The 23732-nt window shown below is 39.4% G+C and overlaps 1 protein-coding gene across 1 annotated transcript; it reads right to left on the reverse strand.

Moving 5' to 3' along the window:
* Nucleotides 1-14804: 14804 nt before the first annotated feature.
* On the reverse strand, nt 14805-16031 carry LOC148803466 (uncharacterized). Its single transcript, XM_088896111.1, has one exon. The coding sequence runs from the start codon at nt 16029-16031 to the stop codon at nt 14805-14807; it is 1227 nt and encodes a 408-aa protein (XP_088752237.1).
* Between the last annotated feature and the right edge of the window lie 7701 nt (nt 16032-23732).

Below are 23732 nucleotides of genomic sequence, written 5' to 3' on the forward strand. Positions count from 1 at the left end.
CTCGCCGACCTCCTCTACATGCATCTTGTCACTCCCAGGTTTCCTGGAAGTCATTTCCCATATCGAATGTTCCGGAGGAAGGCACAAAAGCCTAGTTTGCATGCGAAACTACCTCTGAGGACTTTGGACCGGTCAACTACATCTTCCTGGAGATCTCGAACATGGTGCATGGAGCTTATGCCAAACAATACCTATATAAAGGTCTCATTGCCAACCTAACTGAGGTCCGAGTGGTGACCTGTGAGATGTGCTCGTTAACTTTCTCTACGTGCATCCCGTCACTCTCGGATCTCCCAGAAGTTAGTTATCGTACCGAATGTTCTAGAGGAAAGTACAAAAGCCTAGTCTACGTGCGAAACTACCTCCGAGGACTTCGGACCAGTTAGCCACATATTCTTGGAGATCATGGACACAATGCGTGGATCTTACACCAAACAATATCTATATAAAGGTCTCATTTCCAACTTCAAGAGGTATGCACAATTTAGCTCTCACAACTTTGTAGCTCTTTCGCTTTTTAGCTCTCTTCAAAATCTCCAGTTCGCTGACTTAAGTATCGAAGAGTCCACCTCGGGTAAAGCAGCTCAGTTACTTTGATACTGTCTTTTTGCAAGTTGACCCGATGAACTTGCTAGCTCAGCATCCGAGTTGCTTTCCAGCAAGGAGCTGTTAGATTGTGCATCATCAATTGGCATCGTCTTTGGGAACCACTACTTAAAAGGTAGGTTCTCAACTCTCATTTCAAATTCACACTCAACATCAGTCCAGACGAGCCTTGTCAGTCCAGTTCATGAGGATGCTTCTACAGGTCGAGCCCTTTGCGGCTCCCGTGGGAGTTGATGACCAACGGACTATGCAGTCGCCCTTGTGGGTCGAACCTTTCAAGACTCCCGTGCGAGTGGGCGACCTACAATTAGTAGAGCTGCCCCCACAGGTTGAGCTCCTTGTGGCTACCGCACGAGTAGACGGCTAGTGTTTCTCAAGGCTGACGTAGTGTAGCCGTAGCACCAACCTACCATTTAACGCTAGCAGCAACACACGTATCGACGATGCTATCAAAAGGGGGTAGGATTTGAATGACCAGCCCGGGTAAGCTTCAACGAACTAGCCCAGATAGTCTCCCAGCCCTAACTATAAAGTTTCACTACTAATCGAGCCCTCCATGGATCCATGAGAGTTGGCAGCTGGCTGACTGTGGAGCTGGCCTCACAAGTCGAAGCTTTCATGGTTCCCTTGAGAGTAGGCAACCTGTAGACAGCAGAGCCACCCCCTCAAGGTAAGCCCTACATGGCTTTAGTAGGAGTAAATGGCCGATAGTTCTAGGAGCAGGTGCAGTACGTGTGGGGCATTGACCTATGAACGTAGACCCAGGAGAGTCACTCCCACGTGATGGCATAGATGAAGTCATGTTTAAAGCTACTACAGAATGACCATCCACTTTGGTGACTTGGTCAAGCCGAACTCTATGGGGAAGCTAAACTGCTTTCAGCTTAAGGCCCCCTCAAGCCGACCTTGAAACACATCAGAAACAGGTAGACCGATCTAAGTAGGTCGTCCCCCATCTATCTAGCTTGGCTGCATTTTGACACTGCCACTACCACACTCGAATTGGTCTCAAAGGACGTCGGTATCTCACTGCCAACTTGATAAAAGGAGAAATAGAGAAGGGAAGACTTCAGAATTTCCATTCAAGAGGATTTCATAAAGCCAGTGAAATAGAGAACATGTTTCAATATATTCAATTTTTACCGAGCTCGCATGCTCAGTGTACAGAAGTGAAAAAAAAGGGGAGTTCGCCACTAGTCAGCATTCTCATGACCACCTACCTCCTCCGGAGTAGTTGCCTCTTCCTTGACCTCTCGGGTCAGATCGTCTAGGACCGACCTAAGTGAGATAGATCTTAAGTTGAGGTTTAGGTACTGGCATCGAAGAAAGCGGTGGCACAGTTTGAAGCCCCTCTTCAAAGAAGGAACCGCCGGTTCAATTCTCTCCTACTCAAACTCCAGTGATCGGAAAAAGTGCTCAACAACAACAACTTTGGCTCAGTGAATGTCGTTAAAGTGCATGGCCTACTATTGTTGAAGCTCACTGCTCAAATCGAAAATCGTCCCCCTAAGGGAACATAATTGCTGGTGGTCCTCCTTGACACTGAGATCAGGCTCCTCTAGCTGAGATTGGAGGATCTCTATGTTGGCCCTCATCTTGCGGTACTCGCACCTCGAGGCAGTGACCTAATCCGGCATGACTTGACCCAACGAGCTGATATGCGAACAAGAAAATAGCTCGATAAGGGATAAATAAAGAAACGGAGCAAGTGTCTCAAAGACTTCTACCTACATGGCATTTTGAATAATCCAAGCGTCGAGTTCAAAGGGATCCAACTCGTGATAAACGCGAATATCTTCGAGAAGGAGAACACCCCTTTCTATACAAAGCGCCACATACGGGACATGAATCCGATCAATGATCAAGCGGTTGACCCTGGGAACAAACGAAGGGACCTCTAGGCCGTAAGGAGTTGTCACCTCATCGAAGTGGGATGCGCTCACTAGTTGCACTGGAGCGACGTGAGCAGGGTCAGCCTGTATTGAGTCCCCACCCTCCTCTAGGTAAAACACAGCACGATGACCTTCCACTGACCTCTCTTCGACCTCGCGGCTAGTCTCACCTATCGCCCTCCTCTTCTTCTTTGACGACCTCTGTGTTGCATTTATGATCAAGGAAAAGCTAGTCATCCTTGCTATCAAATGAAAAAGAAAATCAATCAAGATGCTAAAGGCAAGAAATGAAATTCAAAGGTAATAAATATAGCGTGACCTACCTATGGGGCTAAGACCAGCCTCGTTGAGCATCGGTTTGACTAGGAACTCATTGACCTAGGAGCGTTGTTCAACGAGGAGTCTAAGGTCATTCAGCAACTCCTTGTCAAACTCGACCTCGTACCTATTTGCCTCGGCCCTTTAGTTTGTTGGCATAGGCCAGCCCTCATCACGGCTCAGGGAGAACTTTGTCTTCCAGTTCACGATTTTGGATGAAAAACCGCCCAGAAGCCTAAACCCAGGTTGGTAGTTGATGTAGAAGCAACAATTTTCATTTGGCACTCGCTTTATGTGACATATCTTGCTGAAGATCTCTATACTTAAGGGGAAACCGATGTGATAACTAAGAGAAATGGTGCCTACAATGGTCTTACTTGAGTCTGGATGCAGTTGATCCAATGCCAAACCATAGTGATCGAGGACTTCACAGATGAACGTATGAAAGGGGAAAGCAAAGCCGGGGAATGAGGGCCTCCTTGAAGACACAAACCTCAGCTTTTCCGTGACTCCACAGATATTGCCCGTCCTCGGGCTGGATATAGTTTAAACTATTAGGGATCTGATAGGTATTAATCAGGTCCACTATTTCCTCATCGGACAGCTCGGAGGGCATGAAACCTATTCTAGATGAGGCTTGTTGAGAGGTTGAGGCTCCTCCATGGGAACCTCTTTGATCTTGAGCCAAGGTCCCCGCCTTGGCCCGAGCGTTTAGGTAGCATTCCCTCTCCGACCCGCTAGACATAACTAAGGAGATATGGAGACTTACTGACTATAATAAGGAAAAGATGATTGAAAACCGCCACAACTGAGTTGGAGGTCATAAAAATTGCCAACAATCTTTGCTTCAATGTTAAGTCCAAAATCGGGAAGCGACATGTGCGTGCCCTCTTTCAAATTTTGAAAGGCTGCTCCCGCTCAAAATTTTGAAGGATGCACACACCATTTGAAGGTACGCCCTGTTTCGAATTTTGAAGAGCGGCACTCAGTTTCAAGTACATGCCTTCATACCAACAAGTAGCCTAATAGGTCAGCCAACTAGAGTGGATTAACTCGACCAATGTCCAAAGCACGTCACCTCGGACCTCATCTTCAAACAAGCTACACTCTTCGCCGAACTGGCCTTGGCTCGAGTGTAGGGGGCAATTGATGAGGGGTGATTTGGCTCTCCACTGACCTGGCAACACGTGGCATCCGTCTTTGTCGGTTGACACCTTAGTGTCACACGGATAGATGTGTATCTCGCTGAGTCAAGGAGACACACCCTAAAATTAGTCCAAGACACCTCATATGTAGCTCGGGCACCTCGGTAGGGTGGCTAGTAGCACTTTGTCCAGGGCCGACCTATGGTACCTCGTCGTCACCCATCCAAGGGACCTTGACGTAAAGAGTGACCTCCACGAGGAATTGCCAACCTGTGGCACCTCGTCAGTACTGGTCAAAGTGACCTCAGTGTGGGGAGCGACCTCCCTCGAGAACTTGTTGACCTAACTAAGGTCTAGGTGGAAATCTGTGAGATGTGCTCGCCGACCTCCTCTACATGCATCTTGTCACTTCTAGGTTTCCTGGAAGTCATTTCCCATATCGAATGTTCCGGAGGAAGGCACAAAAGCCTAGTTTGCATGCGAAACTACCTCTGAGGACTTTGGACCGGTCAACTACATCTTCCTGGAGATCTCGAACGTGGTGCGTGGAGCTTATGCCAAACAATACCTATATAAATGCTCATTTCCAACTTCATGAGGTATGCGCAATTTAGCTCTCGCAGCTCCCTAGCTCTTTCTCTCTTTACCTCTCTCCAAAACCTCAGTTCATTGACTCTAGCATCGGAGTGCCCACCTCGAGTAAAGTAGCCTGAGTACTCTAATACTATCTTTTTGTAGGTCGACATGGTGAACTCGCCAACTTAGCATTGCTATAAGATCACGCATCATCACTAGTCTTGAAGCTCATTAAATAGAACGAATCCACTATTAGCAAACTTGATGAATATATGGATCCACTGTTAGACATTATTCTTCATGTACTACATATTTTGAAACTTAGATTGTGTTTGGTTGTAGTGCAAATCATATTTGCACTAATGAAAATGCATGGAAGTGCAAATCTGGTTTAGTTTTGCATTGGCATTTACACTTGTCTTGTTTGGTTGAAGGTGGTGCAATTAATAAAACAACTTTGCACTTGTTTGCTTAAGTTGTAAAAAGCACTTGTAGCAAATAAAATGTAGAGCTTGGGCTTTTATTAATTTTTTTTTGTCTCTACCAAGATATACGGTTGACATATGCATATGTACCACAAGTGGGACTAAAATAGACATCAAAATGTATAGCCATTAATACATTTTACATGTAGGTAGTGGTTGTTCATGGTTAGAGGTGTAAATCCGGTCATGCCAGGCTACGGGCATGGCCTGACACGATTTTGAGTCGGTCTGGCCTGATGGTCCACGGGTCGTGCCATGACCTGGCACGATTGTATGGGCTAATGGGTCGTGTTGGGCTTGGAGTTTTAGGTCAATGGCCCGGGTCGGCATGGCCCATATATATATTTTATATATATTATATATAATATATATATAAGTATAATATATAATATATTATATAAATTATAATTATATAACAATATATAGTTTGTAATATATTAATAAAATAAACAATTTTTTCAATTTTATTTAATTGTTGTATATATTAGCAATTGCATACATTAAAATTCATATAAAATTAAAATTTTAAGTTTTTTTTTCATTTTTTTAAATAAATAACTTTGGTTTGGTCTACCACCCGACCTGGCCCAAGGGTTGGCCCATAGACCAGCCCGGCCCGACACGGGCCTGTGTTGGCTTGGGCTGTGGGCCATGTCAGGTCGACCCCCCAAAATATCACAGGGGAGGGAGGCATGGCCCGAGACGGTCTGGCCCAGCCCTACCCGTTTTACACCTCTAGACAAACGGTTTGGTTAACCAAACCATGAGGGTTTTTTAGAAATCGAATCGGTCCTACCGATTTTTCCATATCTCCAAATCAAAACTGAACCAATACCACAGGTTAACCGGTTGACCGGTTTCGGTTTTTGACTAGTTTGGATCTTTGGTTTTTCAGTTTTTTATATTTATAACATATATTATAAATAATAAATGGCATAATATATTATATATTATAAATAGATATATTAAATTATATATATATACATACATATACATATATCGTTTGGTTAACTGCATTTTTCGGTTTGGTTTGATTGGTTCTATTCAACTTTTCGGTTTTTATTAGCAGTTTTACATGTAGGCCTCACTTATAATACAAATTTATTTAGTTTATAAAAACCAGTCTTGCAATCATAATTTTTTCCCTAGTAAGATAGGCTCACATATGCATGCACCATGTTTAGAACCTATATTGACATTAAAGCAGGGGGTCATATAATATTTCAGTGTGGGCCCCACCTATAAACCCAAAGAACTTATAGACAACATGGTTAGAATGTGGAAAATCAGATATTTGATGGGTTTATATTGGTTGAAATACAAAACTATTAATTGGGGGCCAAAAACGATCCCCTCCATATCATTGACTTCTAGAAGAAAAAGAATCAAGTGTCTTCTACCAGCAACACTCAATTGTTGGCAAGAAACATAGGTGGAGTTAATCAGAAACCTCTTGCCATAACCAATAAAAGAAAATTAGTAAAAGAAAAGACAATAAAAAATAAATGATCCCAGTAATTCATCTATTTTACAATTACATCCAACAAGGTTAACATCCCCTTAAACATTAATATACCCAAAACTAACCAAATTTGATACTTGGGAGATGCAGTAACATCATAAAAATGAGAAATAAAAATCTCAAGACATCTAAGAAAATCAACATCCATTTTACTTAGAAACCTTTGCCAAGGACTGGCCAAGTGTCCATAATTTTTATCAATGACCAAATATTTATAATTAATTCTTTTCTGAACCTTAGATATGATAAGTCCATGAATAAATGTTGTTATAGAAGTTTGAAGGAGGCATAATAGAGTTGCCAGATATTTTTATCAAACTTATCAGATGGTAGATGAAAGAGAAAAGGAGTTGATATGACAGAGATAAACAATGTTGTTACAATAGTTCGGTTTGTTGTTCTTTTTCTATTTTATCTAAATACCATATGTATATTAGGAATAATTTTAACTTGTTTGTAGTGTGTTGATTCTATAGAGTTATTTATTCTATTTTAAAGTTTAGGTGCAACTCAGGCCGGGTTAGGTTAGGTTGAGGTCAACAACCCTAATCTGAATTAGTCAGATGGGTCAACAGTTGAACTATCTGGTCATGATGCATGTAGTCTCTCTCTTGTTAACAATCTCTATCAACAAGGCCCTCACTCAATGAGAGCCACAAACTTCTGCTCTACTTTCTCATGAAGAAGATTCTCTATATTAGTGTTTCTCTTTTGAAAATGGTTTGATGGATTTTTTTTTTCTAGAGAAAATATATGCAGAACTTGCAATATAATTGAAATTTATTTCAAATTCTTTTATTTTCCTTTTACCATTTCTGTTTTCTTCAAAAGATTCTTGTCAATACAAGTTGGCCAGCTTTTTAAATTTAAACATGATTTTTGTCCTGTGACTGATCATAACATTACCCTCCTTTTAAATTGTACTCTTGCTGCATTGATCTTAACAAAAAGATGTTGTATGCAGAACATTTTTAGAAACTATATATGATCCAGACTCGTATATTATAAATTAGTGTTTTAAAAAGCATGGCTTCAGGTGAGGTTCCCCAAAATGACCTAAGGCATACGCTTTTGATGATAGAGAGCCACAATTTATTTGCTTCTAGAGGGATCTCTACAACCATTTCTTCAACAACATATTCCTTCTGATAGTTTTCCCCAAATTTAAACCCGCATCCTTCTTCCTGTACACAATTTCTCACTTAACAAGATGTCCTACAATCTGATAACAACACCAAAGAAAGTATTCTATACTTTATCCCTCTTTGTTAGGCTATGCTTGGTTTGAAGGAAAAAGGGAGAGACAAAGAAATCAATACAAGGTTTGTAAAGGCTTTCCTGCCTTTCCCTATATTTTCTTTCAAACCAAACATAGCCTTAAAGCACGAAATGATGATTCTCCAACAACTGCTGACACGTTATAGTGTATGGTCAAATTTAACAATCCCTAACCCCAGACTTGCTAGTTTTAGGATGGTCAAATTTAACAAGCCACAAAACCTTTGACAATTTGGGTAAGGAAGCAACACATGTCTAATGGTTTGGAAGGGAACAAACAGATGTATAAACTTGTGAATGACTAAATTTCAGGAGCAGGGCTGTGCATGTCATTTCTCCTTACCATGACTCTTGATTTCTTTGATGTCTCTGTATCCATGTAACTTAGGCCATGTACTTCCTCTTCCTTTACTTGCCCCTCTAAAGCACATACAGTTTTTTTTTAACTTTCCTTGGTTCCGGCCTTCTATATGTGTAATCTACCCTCAAACATAGTCTTTAAGTAGAATGCAACTTGTGCAATTATGACACCTATTAAATCAATAGTTTCAATATTCCTAACGTCTTCATGCTTTTCAAAAGATTCTCCTTCATTATAATATTTTTCCAGACTCTCTTTAACTAATGTGGCCCAGAATTTTTTTTTTTTTTTGCATTCCCACAAACATAGACAGAAATTAATAGAGCAGGCTAAGGACATCGACCACCCAATTCTTCCTTTTTTTTTTCTTTTTGAAAGCACAAATACCAAATTGAATGTGTGAAAAATCAAGTTAGGGATTAATAAGGAATCTGAATTTAAAAATAAAAAATAAAGGTAACTAAAACAAGGGGCTTGAGGATGGCAATAATAAGGTGGTGGAGGACGAATTCTGGCCAACTCAATAAATTCCATTAATTGGAACATAACAGCAATGGCAGAGGTTTTCTCTTTACTTGAGGTATTTGAAGCTGAAATGATTTCAGTTTGGATCTCCTGGGATTAGTTGTTGGCTTTCAGCTTGGCTGAACTTGACCACTGTTTAGGGATGATCAATACATGACAGTCAGAGAATAGCTGTTTATAGCAGCAAAATCCCGACCTTGGGACTCAATATATCACTAAGGCTTGCTAAAACATGACAAGCCTACTCTGAATTGAACTCAATATAGCTAGGCACTTAAGCAAGGCAACCAACCATGGCCACCTTGCCGCCTTGTAACTATTTTTCCTGGCTAAGAACACTAGAATTCCTAGTGTTCAAAGAACCCTTATCTATGGTCCTAAAACAATGAGATTTGTGATTCCAAATCCATAAACCCATGTCAAATAATTCCAAATTGTGGCTTCATGTTTCAAAGCTTTTTCCTGGCTAAGAACACTAGAATTCCTAGTGTTCAAAGAACCCTTATCTATGGTCCTAGAACAATGAGATTTGTGGTTCCAAATCCATATATCCATGTCAAATAATTCCAAATTGTGGCTTCATGTTCCAAAGCCAAACATGGCAACCCATCAAGCTCCACCACGAGATTATGATGAAAACAACGAAGCAGCCAAGCAACACCTTGACAACTTGACAACTGTGCTACAAATCACACGCTACTTCTCACTCCCAAGTAGCGCAGTTGTCTTACCACCACTATCCTACCTCTATTTAGCAATCACTAAGGCTGTGTGCTCAATCTCAATGAACTGTCCCATGGCTGAATTAACGATGTATCAACTTTTTAAATAAGTAAATCAAACTCTAGGCTAAGACCAGTAAAAAAGTCAAAAACCTATCTCATGATTATATAAATTTTTCAATGTCACAAATACCCCTATTATGTCTTGACAAAAATCAAATGGTTTCAAGATAAGTTGAACTAAGAGAGTTTACATGTATTTGCAATTTTTAGTAAAAATTTAGTAATAGCGGAGGTGCAATCAAGATTAACAATCAAGATATACCTCAAACCAGCAACAGTAAAAAACCAAGTTATTCCTCTCCTCTTTTTCTTTCCATCCCCCCTCCCCCCACCTCCTTTAGCATGTGAAGAAATGGGGTAATGGGTATGATGAAATCCTAAAGAGCTTGTCATAGAAGAAACCTGTACCTAATAGAAAGATAGAAAAACATCACCTGGAAAAGAATCCCAAATGACCATATCAATTTAACAAAGAATCCAATTCAGGCCTTAATAAAGGGTGGTATTAATAAGTGACAAGCTTGTGTAGAAACCATAATGGAGTCAAATCATGACAAAATAAGAATTGTGAGAAAATATTTCAGGCCTTTCAGGAAACCAAAGTGGAAGAAACCATAGCGTAGAAACCAAAGAATCCAATTTAGGCTTTCAATTTACTTTTCTTCATACAGAAAGTAAGAAAAATATTAGGAATGGAAAAATAAACCTAACCATTAGACCATTTGATCATCTATTTGTGGGATTTCATCTGTTGGATTATTCATCTATATTTGATCAGCTTCTATAGATTTCTTGCTAAGCTTCTCTTGATTTCTACCTTCCTCTAGTTCAGCAGTTATCTATATCTCCCCTTCCACAGTTTCATTCAACTTTTCAGCAGACTTCTCTTTGTTTTCATCAGGTCCAATGACCTGGACCCCAACAACTGGAGATGATTCATTTGCTACTCCTTTTCGAACAAGTTATAGAGAGATCTGTCAAAACAATAAACATGAACTCAGTACCAAGTTTGTGAATGTGCCCTTTGCATGATGCTCCCAAGGATCCAAAGAATCTAAAAGAAAGTGACTTTCTTTAGTTTACCTGACAAGGGTAAGGCATTCCTAACCTAACCACCAAGTTTATTCATAGCAGTCTAAGGCATCCTTCTAAATCCAGGCAACTTTGTTAAGATTGTGTATACCATCTGGGCTTGTAGGATCTTCTCCCTAGTAACGAACATCCTTGCTTCCTTCTCATTTTCCACTAGGTACCCAAATACTGTATCTAGGACTTGAATATCAAACCCCTTTGAGCGTAAGTCCATAACTTCTCGATACAACATATTAACCATATCTTGCTCAGTTTGAATTGTGAGGGCAGTTGTCATATCTTTGATGGTATGATTCAACCTATCAATTGCCTCGATAAAATGTTCATGCGGTTTCTTCTTCGTACTGTGTGATCTCTTTCAAGTACCTGATGAGGATGCAACAGGTCGAGGGATAGTACTATGGAATTGTATCCCATAATCATCGTTGACAACAGTGTCTCCTAGAGGTGTTGATGCATCAACATCAACATCTTCACCGATACCCCCACCATAGTAATCATCCCCTAGGTCCATGTCATCCTATATCTCAGGACCTGTTGTTGCATAATCCCCAACAGGTTGATCATTACCTAGTACCACTTGCATTTCATCATACATCTCCATGATCCATCCTTTCATAGTATGTGCAAGTGGATTTGCTTGCATTAAACAAGCAAGGTTTTTATTGTGCTAACACAACTGCTAGAGATCACAACATTTAAGTTATATCGGGTTTACCTATAGGTATTCCTCCCAAACTTATTGGTCTGCTTGTATTTGGTTTCTTGCATCATTCCATCCAAACCCAGAAGTACCAAGTAGTTTTTTTTCCTCTATATAAATTGGCTTCAACATGCGCATCCTATTCTTTATGTTTGGGATTTTCATGTCAACACCATATCGTCTCATCATCTCTTTACAAACATATGTCTATGCAGATGTCTTAAACCCTTTGTCGATCTTTTTGCCTAAGGCAACCTGCTCTACCAATAATTCTATCAATGATTGGTCCATTGAATCATTCCATATAATCTGCCTACTACGCTCAGACTTAGATGTAGCCAGATGTGACACAGATAGGGACTTCCCCTTTTGCCGGTCTCCTAGGTAACCACTAGCTGACACTTGTGAATTTTTTCCCAACACCATTCCTAGTAACTAGTCCCATATCATGAATTAAAGGGATTCATACACATAGCTAAATAATGAAATTTAAAACACTTAAATTTGAATAAAAAAACACATGCCAACATTCAACATACGAGCATCTAATTCAGATTTAGTACCACTAAATAAAATGTATGCTTGTATAGCAATAATGAACCTAAACATGTTAATAATCACAACATTAAACAAAATCAAATTATTCTCAATGTGATACAAATGGTTCATCAATATAAAAGCATATATAAAGTCAACACCACTGGTGTCACAACAATCCGCCCCATCAGACTCCTCGTCGGAGTCTCTGCCAATCCCGAAACATCTCCGAATTGAGCTGATCTCTAAATGAGGTCCAACTTGCAAGTTCATTTCTTTGGAGTCATTGTGTTAAGTTGTCCTCAATCGGTGCATCATCCATGGGCTCACTCCTACTGGCATTGGAGTTGCATGCATCTATATCCCGAATACCTTATTGAGTTACTGCATCGTTTGGATCAACGCCCATTATGTGCTTATGAAAGACACAACATGCAATTACAATCTTAACCTTTGTAGGGAAATCAAAGTGTTGGGTGGAGTCTAGGATGGCCTAGCGCTTCTTTAATACACCAAATGTGTGCTCCATTGCATTTCTCAATGCGAAATGCCTATGATTGAAGATTTCTTTTGCAGATTCAGGCAGTCATCCTCGGATATCAATGAGGTGGTACCGTATTTCAATAAGGAGCTAAGAATCCTGACATATTTCTATAGCCCGCATCTACAAGATAGTACTTTCCTATGTTCACATGGAAGTAAATAATTAAAAAATTAGTTCACACCAATGACCATGTTGATGTAGAGGTAGAATGAAGATAGAAAAATATTTGTAGATTACCTTCAGGTATGCTGAGGCTATTTTCCCTCTGTAGGGAATCATACAGGACTGTTGCATCAGTAGCTAACCCTTCCCAACCAGCCAATACATATGTAAATTTCAAGTCAAATGTGATTGCGACCATCACATTTTGGGTGGTTTTCCCTTTCCTACCACGAAATCTATCTTGCTCTTCAACAGGCACCTTGCAAGGAATCTGAGTTCTATCAATAGCACCTATGCAATCCTATACTAAATTTAAATCCGTGTCATATGGGCAATTGATTAAATTTATATGTTCAATTGTTAGAAATACATATTATTAGGCATACCTTGAAGTATGGCATGAATCAGGCATCATATCTGATTTCTGGCAATACATGATCTCTTATAGATTGTGCAACCAACAGGAGATACAACTTCAGCACAGCACGAAGGACTTCATGAAAGTATTGTCTAACGGTCTCCTGGGATCGGCCAAATCTAACATGGATTGTACTATTCTGGACATTATGACCAATGGTGTGAAGGAACATTGCAACTTGTTCCTCAACATTCAAATGAAGGGTTGGTATGAGTTGAGCATACAGTCTAAGTAAATCACACAGTGAATCAAAGCATCTTCTTCTCATCCTAATCTGTGAAAGGCATGACTTCTCGCTATTAAATATGCTCTTCATGAATTTCCCTTTTCCTATACTCCTAACATCCCCTACAACTCGCCTACGTCTTTCAATGTATGAAGGTGCCCTCATGTCTGGTAATCGAAGACAAACGCACAGTCAAATAAACACTTTATCATAGTGAGTATAGGCTAGATAAACACTGAATTGAACTCAATAAAGGGGTATATCAAACATATAGACCTATTGTTTGAGGTTCTAGGTTAGAGAATGCATATATTAGCTCACCACAAACATTGACTATTGTTTGGTTTGTGGCTCAACTGAATAGAGCAAATGTTTTTGGGGCATGTGTCTAACTTTTATTGGAAAAGTGTGATTGAAAATAATATTTCTCGTTGAAGACAGATGTGTAGACATCTTGTGAATGAAGTAACAGATCTGTAGTGGTTGTATGAATCTTTAAGTCTTCACCACTAAACACCTTGTCTATTAACTATTAAAATTCATTGTATTTGTGTGATTTCTGGTTATTGATCATGACGACAGTATTAAGTAAACAGAGCATAAAATGTTAAGAACTGCAAACCATGTTGACTCTTGATGGTGGAATGCTCAACATTCTTTTGGTTTCATTAATATAGCACCTAAATTTGTAAAGATAGCCAAGGGGAAAGAGACGTTGATTTGAAACTGAACTATCCACAATAAGAAAAAGTTAAATATATATATATATATTTATTTATTATATAAATAAAGCTGGATTAAATGAAGCCCAGATTTCCTGAAAGCAAAAACCGTGCAAACACTTTGAGAGCATGAGCATCCAGCCAAACATCAAGAATATTTCCTGTACTTAATGTTAAATTCATGGGGATATATTCTAAATGTGCAGTTAGATGTTGTTCTCTCAGGGTGTTTGCACATTTTCTGCTTTCAGGAAATCTCATCTCGATTAAATCATAGAGCATTGCACTTCACTCCAAATTTGATGCAGGAATGCAACGTGCCCTTCGATCGTCACTGTTTTTAATAAGGAGAATAGGCCTGAACTAATTTCTTTCTTTAGACAGAATAGAAATGAAGGCTTTGTTAAACAGCTTATGATATTATGGCCCAAAGCTAGAAATTCATTTTTCTAGTTAAAATGCATGTCTAGTCTCTCTAGTATGCGACAAGAAAAGTTTCCCCTCATTTGTTAGGGCTCAGTTCGGAAGGAGTACAAATACAAATATGTAGAGTGCAGTCGGTTCGACAAGAAAAGTTTCCCCTCATTTTTCTAGTTCAACATTCTTTTGGGCTCAGTCGGTTCGATTTTTTGATTTTTCATGGACACCCCTAGTGCCAAGCGTAATGCGTAACACCAATTCTTATAACATTTGAAACGATAGTTAAAAGAATTACTAGAAATCAATAAGAAAAATTAGGAATTAAGTTAATTGTAAAACCAGAGCTTTTCTGGTTTGTTTTTCTTGTTGTTATTCATTGAGAATACCGATATATATATATAGTCGAGTCTCCTACGTTTACAAGGATAAGAAGATACAAAGAAGATAAACAGAGACTCCTAATTCAATCCTAATTGTAATCCTAACATTAATTAACTGAACTTGATTGCTGAAACCCATATCTCTTCAAGGCTGCGGTTAATTTAGCAAACCAACATCTCAGCGCTTGTTTCAAGCCATACAAAGATTTTCGCAACCGACACACCATACTTGGTTTATCTGACTGAAAACCTGGAGGCATTTGCATGTAGACTTCCTCATGAAGGTCACCGTGCAAGAATGTGTTATGTACGTCCATTTGATGAAGCTCCCAATTTCTAGCTGCTGCGACTACAAGAAAGGTACAGACAGTAACCATTTTTGCAACTAGGGCAAAAGTTTCATTATAATCAATTCCCTCAACCTGCTTGTTCCCAAAAATCACGAGACGGGCTTTGTATCTTTTCACTGTCCCATCAGCGTTGTACTTGATTCGATACATCCATTTGCATCCTATGGCTCGTTTTCCGGATGGCAAAGGCTCTATGGTCCATGTCTGATTATTCTCAAGTGTCTGTAATTCTTTTTGCATTGCATCCCTCCATTTTTCATCCTTTACGGCCTCAGCAAAAGAAGTAGGTTCAACTCCTGCAGTAATAGCTGCCAAGAAAACACGATGTCGACAAGAAAAACTGTTACAATTCACATAGTTATCAATGGGATAAGGACTATCTGCAAGATGTGATTGGCCGAGTGAGCTTGCAAAGGGACGCGGAGAGGGACTCAAGCATTGTGTGGTGTAAAGCACATAATCTCTCAACCTTGTGGACTGCTGTTTCTGTCGATGCCCATGCCCCAAATGAAATTCAGAGTGCTGTTGTTGCTCAACATGCTGCTGTTGCTCAACATCACCACCCCCCCTGACATCAGAACTATCTTCGGTTGCATTTTCTGTGGCAGCATCACAAGAATGCATGGGTTCACCAGCATTTGCATTTGGGTCTACGTGGGTTCCTTCTTCTACACGGACTCCTTCAGCGAGTTCACCTCGCTGGGTAGCTTCCATCTCGCCATTTGCTGGTCCAGGTAAACAAGTGGATGGTACCAACACCTCATCTGTCCCACCTATTCCATAATTAAAATGACCTTGTTTTTTGTTTGGCTGTGCATCCTCCTTGTGTGCATACAGGAATTCATGCTCTAAAAAAGTAACATCTCTTGATGCAAAGAGCTTGCCGGACTCTAAGTCATACAAGCTCCATCCTTTCTTTCCAAAAGGATACCCAACAAAAACACAGTCTTCTTCGACTAACAAATTTATCCCCTCCATGTCCATGATTGTGCGCATATGCTAAGCAACCAAAAACTTGCACATTATCATAAGAAGGAGGTCGCCCAAATAGCATTTCATAGGGAATCCTTCCCTTCAACAGAATTGATGGTGTCTGATTGATCAAATAACATGCGGTCAAGACACATTCCCCCCAAAAATCAATAGGCAAGCTAGTTTGAAAGCGCAAGGCTCGGGCAACATTGAGTATGTGGCGGTGCTTACGTTCAACCCTCCCGTTTTGTTGAGAGGTCCCGACACAAGTGGTTTGATGAATAATACCACTTTTAGCAAAATAAACACCCAAGCAGACAAACTCAGTCTCATTATCAGTACGGATCACCTTTACAGGTTTGTTAAATTGCCTTTGAACCATAGCAAAAGAATTTCGAAGAACTCATCCCACTTCCGTCTTATCAACCAGAAGATAGATCCAAATGCCACTAGAAAAATTGTCTACTATGGTCAAGAAATAATGAGCACCACAAGAGGCTGCAATTCTATACGGGCCCCATAAATCACAATGAATTAACTAAAAAATATCGGATGCTTTATTATTACTAAAAACAAATTCTTCTCAACATTGTTTAGCTCATAAGCATGCATCACAACCCTTAATATTGTCATCATTATTATTCTTAGTGCTAATAAAAGGCAGCAACTTAACAATTCTATAAGAAGGATGCCCTAACCTTTGATGCCAAATATCCCATGTTCTGTTCTCTGTTGTCTTCATTGCTCTTGTTGATGTAATGCTCCGGAAATAATAAAGTCCCTCTCGCTGCTCACCTGCTCCAATCAGCATTCTCGTAATACGGTCCTATATCACACAGAATTTATTAGTGAACTGGACAACACAATTCGATTCCTCAATCAATTGTGATACAGAAAGTAAATTGCAATTCAAACTAGGCACATATAAAACACCAGTCAGTTTCAGATGATCGTCCAGTGCAATTGTGCCTTCTTTCTCAGCTATTGTCGCTTTCCCGTCTGGTAGCCCGATAGAGCACGGAATGACATTCTTTATGTCTCTCATTGACTTGAGGATTCCTGTCATATGATGAGAGGCCCCAGTGTCTATTATCCATTCTGACAATTTTTGCTTACCACTTAGCCATTGATTCCTCTCTTTCTGTGTGTTCAGAAGGTTGAGTAATTTGTTCCACTGCTCACTACTTAGCCCATTTAACCTAGTCTTGGCTGCATCAATTGATTCTCGTTGAGATGCATTGCCTTGCGCAGAGGCTTTGGCTGTATTGGCCTTGACTTGGCCGCCACGTCCTTTTCCGCCTGCCCCTGCTCCTTGTTTCTGTCCACCACTGCTCTGTTCTTTTTCTCTATTTTTGGCCATCGGTGGGCTGATGTCGTACTTCACAAGTTGAACTCGCGAGTCAGTCCTTATAAAAGCTGCTCGTCGGATTTGGGATTGCAGTGACCGAACTCGCGAGTCATCCGTAACCACACCAAGAGCCTTACCAAAGTGCTTAACTGTTTCACGAGCATTCTTAGGACCCCTGAGGAGAACCGTGTTCTGACCAAGAGGAGCCCTTAGAGCCAGTTGATCAAACGTCAAGCATTCTCCTCCCGCCTTCAAAATCCTTGCTTTTGTTGTCTCTGTAAACCTCAGAGCCGTCACCTTCAAAGCCGGTACCTCATAAACCCGAGTGTCGTCAGTGACCGTTCCAACAATCACCGCGATCTTATCCTCCTTTCCCTTCATGAAGTTAATCAATCTGGAAAGGGACACGGGAGCCTTGTTGACCCTGCTCATGAACAACCTCTTTAGTATCACCGCATTGAAGTTGATTCCTGTCCTCCTTACGAGAAACCGATATAGCTTGAGGTAAATATCATTAGATTTTGGGGCGGTTCGCTTGGTCTTCTTGCTTTTGCCTCATAAAACTAAGTCGATACCCATTGCTGCGCTGCTGCCGCTTCTCCTCCTCTTCTTAGCTGCCGCTGGTAAGAGATCACCGCCGCTGGAATGAAAGACGTCCACTAGTAATAGATTGCCGTTGCTGGAACGATTCCCGCCTCTCAGTGTTCGCACCGCTGGTAATAGATCGCCGCCGTTGGAACGAAAGACGATCGCTGGGTAATGGATCGCCCTGCTGGAACGATTCCTGCCTCTCAGTATTCGTTAAGGGGAGAAACCACCGCTTCCGCCGCCGGTTGCAGTATTGGTGGAACGAATGCGAAGATTGAACTCTGTGAAAGACAGAGTCTCGAACGGAATCTGGAGTGCAGAGTCTCTCCTTTCCTGGCACCGAATAACGTCGCTACCTTCACTGATCTCCAGAGGTCTTGGAACACAGACCTCTCATTTCCGTTTCGTGGCTCTGATATCATGTAAAACCAGAGCTTTTCTGGTTTGTTTTTCTTGTTGTTATTCATTGAGAATGCCGATATATATAGAGTCGAGTCTCCTACGTTTACAAAGATAAGAAGATACAAAGAAGATAAACAGAGACTCCTAATTCAATCCTAATTGTAATCCTAACATTAATTAACTGATATAATAATCAGAATTAAAAGAATTGCTCACAAATCATCCAACCACACTTGGGAATATCTTCCCAAGGGAGATGTTCCCGATATACTGCTCGGTTCCCAACTTCCCATGCTTTAAGTGTGTGTTCAGAAATTTATTTTGAAGTGAATCTTATCACCTGTTTTGAACCATGAAAAGAACAATCCCTTAATTAATCAATATTATAGCCGTATTATGGACTGTTTAACCAATAATAATGTCCCCACATCAGCCAAGCAAAAGACGACCGATGATAAGCATAGCACCGTTCTGAGCTGCTGCAATATTGATGATCGCTCATGCTAAAAGGATCACACCTCCACACTTCTTCCTTCCAAATTTTCTGGTCATAGACGAGGCGAAGAGCGATGCCACAAGTGCGGCAAGTAGAGCGACAAAGTAAACAAGGTTAGTACTTGACTGTTGAATTTACAATACTGATTGGTGGAAGTATCAATCTAGCTTCTCCATTCGATATACAGAAGGGAAAAAATCCTTGAGAAAAGAATCCATCGATGTCACTCCACCTTTTATCAAATTATGGTATTAGTACCAGAACTTCAGATCTCAGAACACCCCAAGATGGACTAATATTATATGATAAAGAAACAATCAAGAAAAAAATAAAAATAAAAATTCTTACCAGAGATGCCAATGTCATAGCCAAATATCAAACCTCCCGATGCAGCAATTGCACAAGTGAAGAACACCAACGACATGAACTTGCTCACATATTGCTCGGGAGCCGCACTAGAACCAGAAGACGCAACAAACCTGATGTAGGCGCATGTGGCAGGGCCAGGATGGTGCCACGTGGCAGGACCGGATGCAATTCTAACCGTCCCCGCTAACAACCTCCAACCAATCCAATAGGGGCGTCCCTCAGAACGTCCTGCTCTTTTCTAATCTTAAGCTTTCTTATTATTACTCTCAGGTGACGTCGTCCGAGCTTTCTTCTCAAGCCTCGTCCCACCTCCTATTGTGCATTTCACTAACTTGACCGTCAGAGATTCCGCCCCAGGGATAATACCCGGGGCCTCTGATACGTCCTCTCCTTCTCAGGTTGGACAGATCAGCCCTTGGACATATTTATTTAAATATATATATATATAATGTTTAAGTATGATTATTATATCAGTTAATTAACTTAATTCCTAATTTTTCTTATTGTTTTCGGGCAATTCTTTTAACTATCGTTTTCAGAAGTTACAAGAATTGGTGTTACGCATTAGTGCTTGGCACAATCTTTTTCTTTTTATATTTTCCATTAAACGTGTTACTACTTTTAATTAAAAGCAAGGAAAGGACATGAATGCCCCTGGTTGTATTCTGTAAAACAAGTAAATTATGTAGGGGTATTGTTGGCTTTCACAACGCTTAATGAGGAGTTCTGAAAGATAAAGATGAATTAAAAGGGTAAAGTGGCTGTTTTATTTAGGAGATTCGATTGTAGGGTGGGTAATTCCCAGATGACCCACGTTGTTTTCAAATCCAAAACAAAAGAACAAATAAATATAAATATAAAATTATTATTATTAAATTAAAATAAAGTTTAAAAAGTATAAGAGTAAAAATTAGTTCCTAGATGTGAATGACCCATTTTAACAAATGTGGGCCATAGGGCCGGATCTTGGCCTAAGTTTATAGCCATGTTTGTGAATACGGGCCTAGTTTCGCATTGTCTGATCCAATTTCGGCCCATATACACAGCCATGCTTCAGAGTCAACAAACCAAAAAGTAGCCCACAAAAGGAAGCATGAAAACAGAGACTTGGGATTGACATTTTACTCTATTTGATACGACTGGTTGTGAGGCATACGCACTTGATGGCTATCATGCAGCCATTGATCATTCGGACTTAATTTGTTCGACCCTGTATGTTGACTATCCGACCACATCTAATCAACACAAACTCACAAAGTGCAAAAACATGTATCCAACACGCTTGTTGTATTTTGTCCCATTCAGTTTTTGATGATAGGAACAAAAAAGTTCACAAAATCCACTAACCCTTAATTAAGCAGCTTTTTCATCAATTGTACACATTTTCATATTGATTTTTCTCAGAAAGTCGATGGATAACCAAAGCTATGTTTGGTCTGTGGGTGTTTATCGGAAAAACGCCCCCACATTAATGTCATTTAGGCGTTAGTATTTATTGTGTACGAAACCATTGTTGGATTTTAATATTTATCAAATAAACATTAAAAATTGACATTGGGTGCCAACTTCAAATTCTAATTTCTCCCTATGCTCCATCGTTTATTGAAACGAAATGCTTACCTAGAGTATAGTAAGCTGAGCTGGAAGATAACTTTATGGGATGTTACTCGAAACACCCAACCAAACAACAAAAATAATGAGCAATTAAAGTAACATTTTTCAATTAAACATTTACCTGAGAAAGTAACACCATATCTATAAACGCCCACAGAACCAAATGCATACCAAATTGATTGATTTCATTGCATTCTGTACCAATTCACAATATTGCAAATGGTAAATTACTGAAACCTCTCCTAAAGTTTTTTAATTGCAATTATCTTCCCTGAATTTTCTGGCAATTGCAAGTAGACCCCCTATGTTAAAATTCTCTAACAAGAACACAAAAATGTCTAAAATATCCATGCAATTACTATTGAGGCTGGTTTCTGCAAAAAAGGAAAAAAAAATACAATACAAACTTTATAAACAACAGAAAATAGAGAATTTAAAGTTGCAGATTTACTTTGAGTGATTGATATCTAGTGAAAATAAGGCCATGTTTAGGAGTGCTTAAAAATAAGGCCATTAAGCACTTATTGGTATTTGGAAAATAAGCCCGAAAGATGTGATTGTTTTAAAAATAAGGCTTTATTTTTTAAGCCCAAATTTCCAGCTTTTTTTTAAGTGCTTATACAATAAACACTTATTCAATTTTTTTCTTCCAAAATTATCCCTAGTTCAATTTTAAAATACCACTTATAAAATTATCCCTAGTTGAAATTTATAAAAGTACTTTTATTAAAACACTTTTACAAAAGTACTTTATGAAAGAACTTTTACAAAAGTACTTTTTATAAAAACTACTTTCTTAAAAGTGCTTTCATAAAAGTACTTTTGTAAAAATACTTTTTATAAAAGTGCTTTTATAAAAATTCTTTTGTAAAAGTACTTTCATAAAAACACTTTTATAAAAGTGCTTTCATAAAAGTGTTTTTATCAAACTAATTTAATAAAAGTACTTTCAAAGGGTATATTTTGAAAGTTTGAAAGAAAATGAAAGACAAAATAGTCACAAATGCTTATTAGAGAAAAATAAGCACTTGAAAAAGTTGGGTGCTAAATGCAAATAAGTGCTTATTCAAATAAGAACTTGTTTTTAAGCACTTATTTTTAACTTAAGCACTCCCAAACATGACCTAAATCAAATTCAGAAAAGAGATTGGAAGGATTTGAACTAGCAATTCATATAAAAAAAAATTTCAAAAATAAACATTTTAATCAAAAGCAATTGAATGGTATTTTCAACATTTTAATGTCTCTTTTAAGAAGCTCTAAAAAAGGGGGTCTAATTGCAATTATATCAGAATGTTCAGGGGAGGATTCAGCAATCTACCCTATTGCTGATCTTGGTTGATCAACATGCCATACAATTTTGCCAACTGATGGCAGTGACAAGATCTCTGACTCGGTAGAGACCTGAGATCAAAGCCGGCTGCCAATAGACTACCCCAGAAGCTAAAAAAAAAATCCCAACAATTACAATGATTGATCAACAGCTAATTTGATTCGAATTTCTAGTCCCTGAATTAATCCTTCCAAATCAATAGGCAGAATGGAAGCCAGCTTGATAACCATAACATAATTGGGATAAATAGCTGTATAGGGGTGGCCATGAGCCAAGGTTTTTACAAAATATTTGAACTCGGCTCGTGAGACTAATCAATCTTTACATACATATATATAAAAAATAATTTTTTATTTTTATAAAGCATTTGGCTCACAATCAAGCTCGAGCTAAATTCGAACTCAAGTCTCTAGTTCAAATCGAACTTGAGCCTCATAGTGTATTAGCAAGCTAAACTCGAATAGCTAGATATTCAACTTGGCTCGACTCGAATCCACCCCTACAACTATAAAAATGCTATCTTCTGCATCTGTTAGGCTGTGTTTGTTTTGAAGGAAAAGGTAGGGAAAGGCAGAAGAACCTATACAAGGTTTGTACATATTTCCTTTCCTTTCCTTTCCTTTCCTTTCCCTACCCTTTCCTTCAAACCAAACATAGCCTTAGTGAACAGAACAGTTATAAGCCACTTAATGGGCCTTAGTCCTTAGACTCGATGGCTTGAATTGTGAGGTCATAGAGTACAATCTGCCGGTTTGCTATCTCGTAGATCTATTTCTGCATCCTCAATGACGAATGACGATGCACCACATGTCCTAAACCCAAGTGAATGCAGGGTGATCTTGATGATGACCTTGTTTTAGCCCATGTACTCTGCATTTGCCGATGAATAAGTAAGCATATCTGAATTGCCACTTAGTAAGCCCTAAGCGGCTAAGCCCTAGCCTGGCCGTGCCAGCCGTGGCCAGGAATGAAAACGTGATGGGCCTTTACTTTAGCCCAACCTTCTTGTTTGGTTTTTCCTTTCTATTTTAATTTTCTTTATCTGTATTAATTCTGCAAGTATTACACCTTGGTTGCCTTTGATTTTAATTTTCTTCATGATTAACTTATATCAGTACTTGGACATACGTCTCTTTTCGTTTCTGATCTTCGTTATATCCCTTGAGCTTTGAGCTTTGAGCTTTGAGTGAAGGTAGATAGGGACGTGTTTCTACTTTGAAGAACATGATATATGTTGGGCCGACGGAGCTTTAATTAATCGACCTAAGAAGTGTTGGTCATTGAGCTGAGTCACACTACCTATTTCTAATTATAGCTTTTGCCTTTTAATCACAAACACAAAAAGAAGTTGATGAAACTTGGAAGATGATGAAAGAGAGACCCAGTTTATCCAAACCTCATCCGATGTAGATTTTAGGCCCCACGAAGTTCTTGGCTCCAATTCAAATTAGTGTGGGTCACGCGATCCACCCTTTTTTATTCATTCAAAACGCGTGAGCAATCCACTTATAAATTCTTCCCCATGCCCACTTTTTTTTTTTTTTTCTCTGGTTAGTATTTGCT

The sequence above is a fragment of the Nelumbo nucifera genome, chromosome 1 (genome assembly GCF_055504915.1).
Source record: "Nelumbo nucifera cultivar China Antique chromosome 1, China Antique-T2T, whole genome shotgun sequence".
Taxonomy (NCBI): domain Eukaryota; kingdom Viridiplantae; phylum Streptophyta; class Magnoliopsida; order Proteales; family Nelumbonaceae; genus Nelumbo; species Nelumbo nucifera.

Excerpts from the sequence above, each read along its gene's own strand:
- LOC148803466 (XM_088896111.1), bottom strand. The coding sequence starts at position 16,031 with ATGGACATGGAGGGGATAAATTTGTTAGTCGAAGAAGACTGTGTTTTT.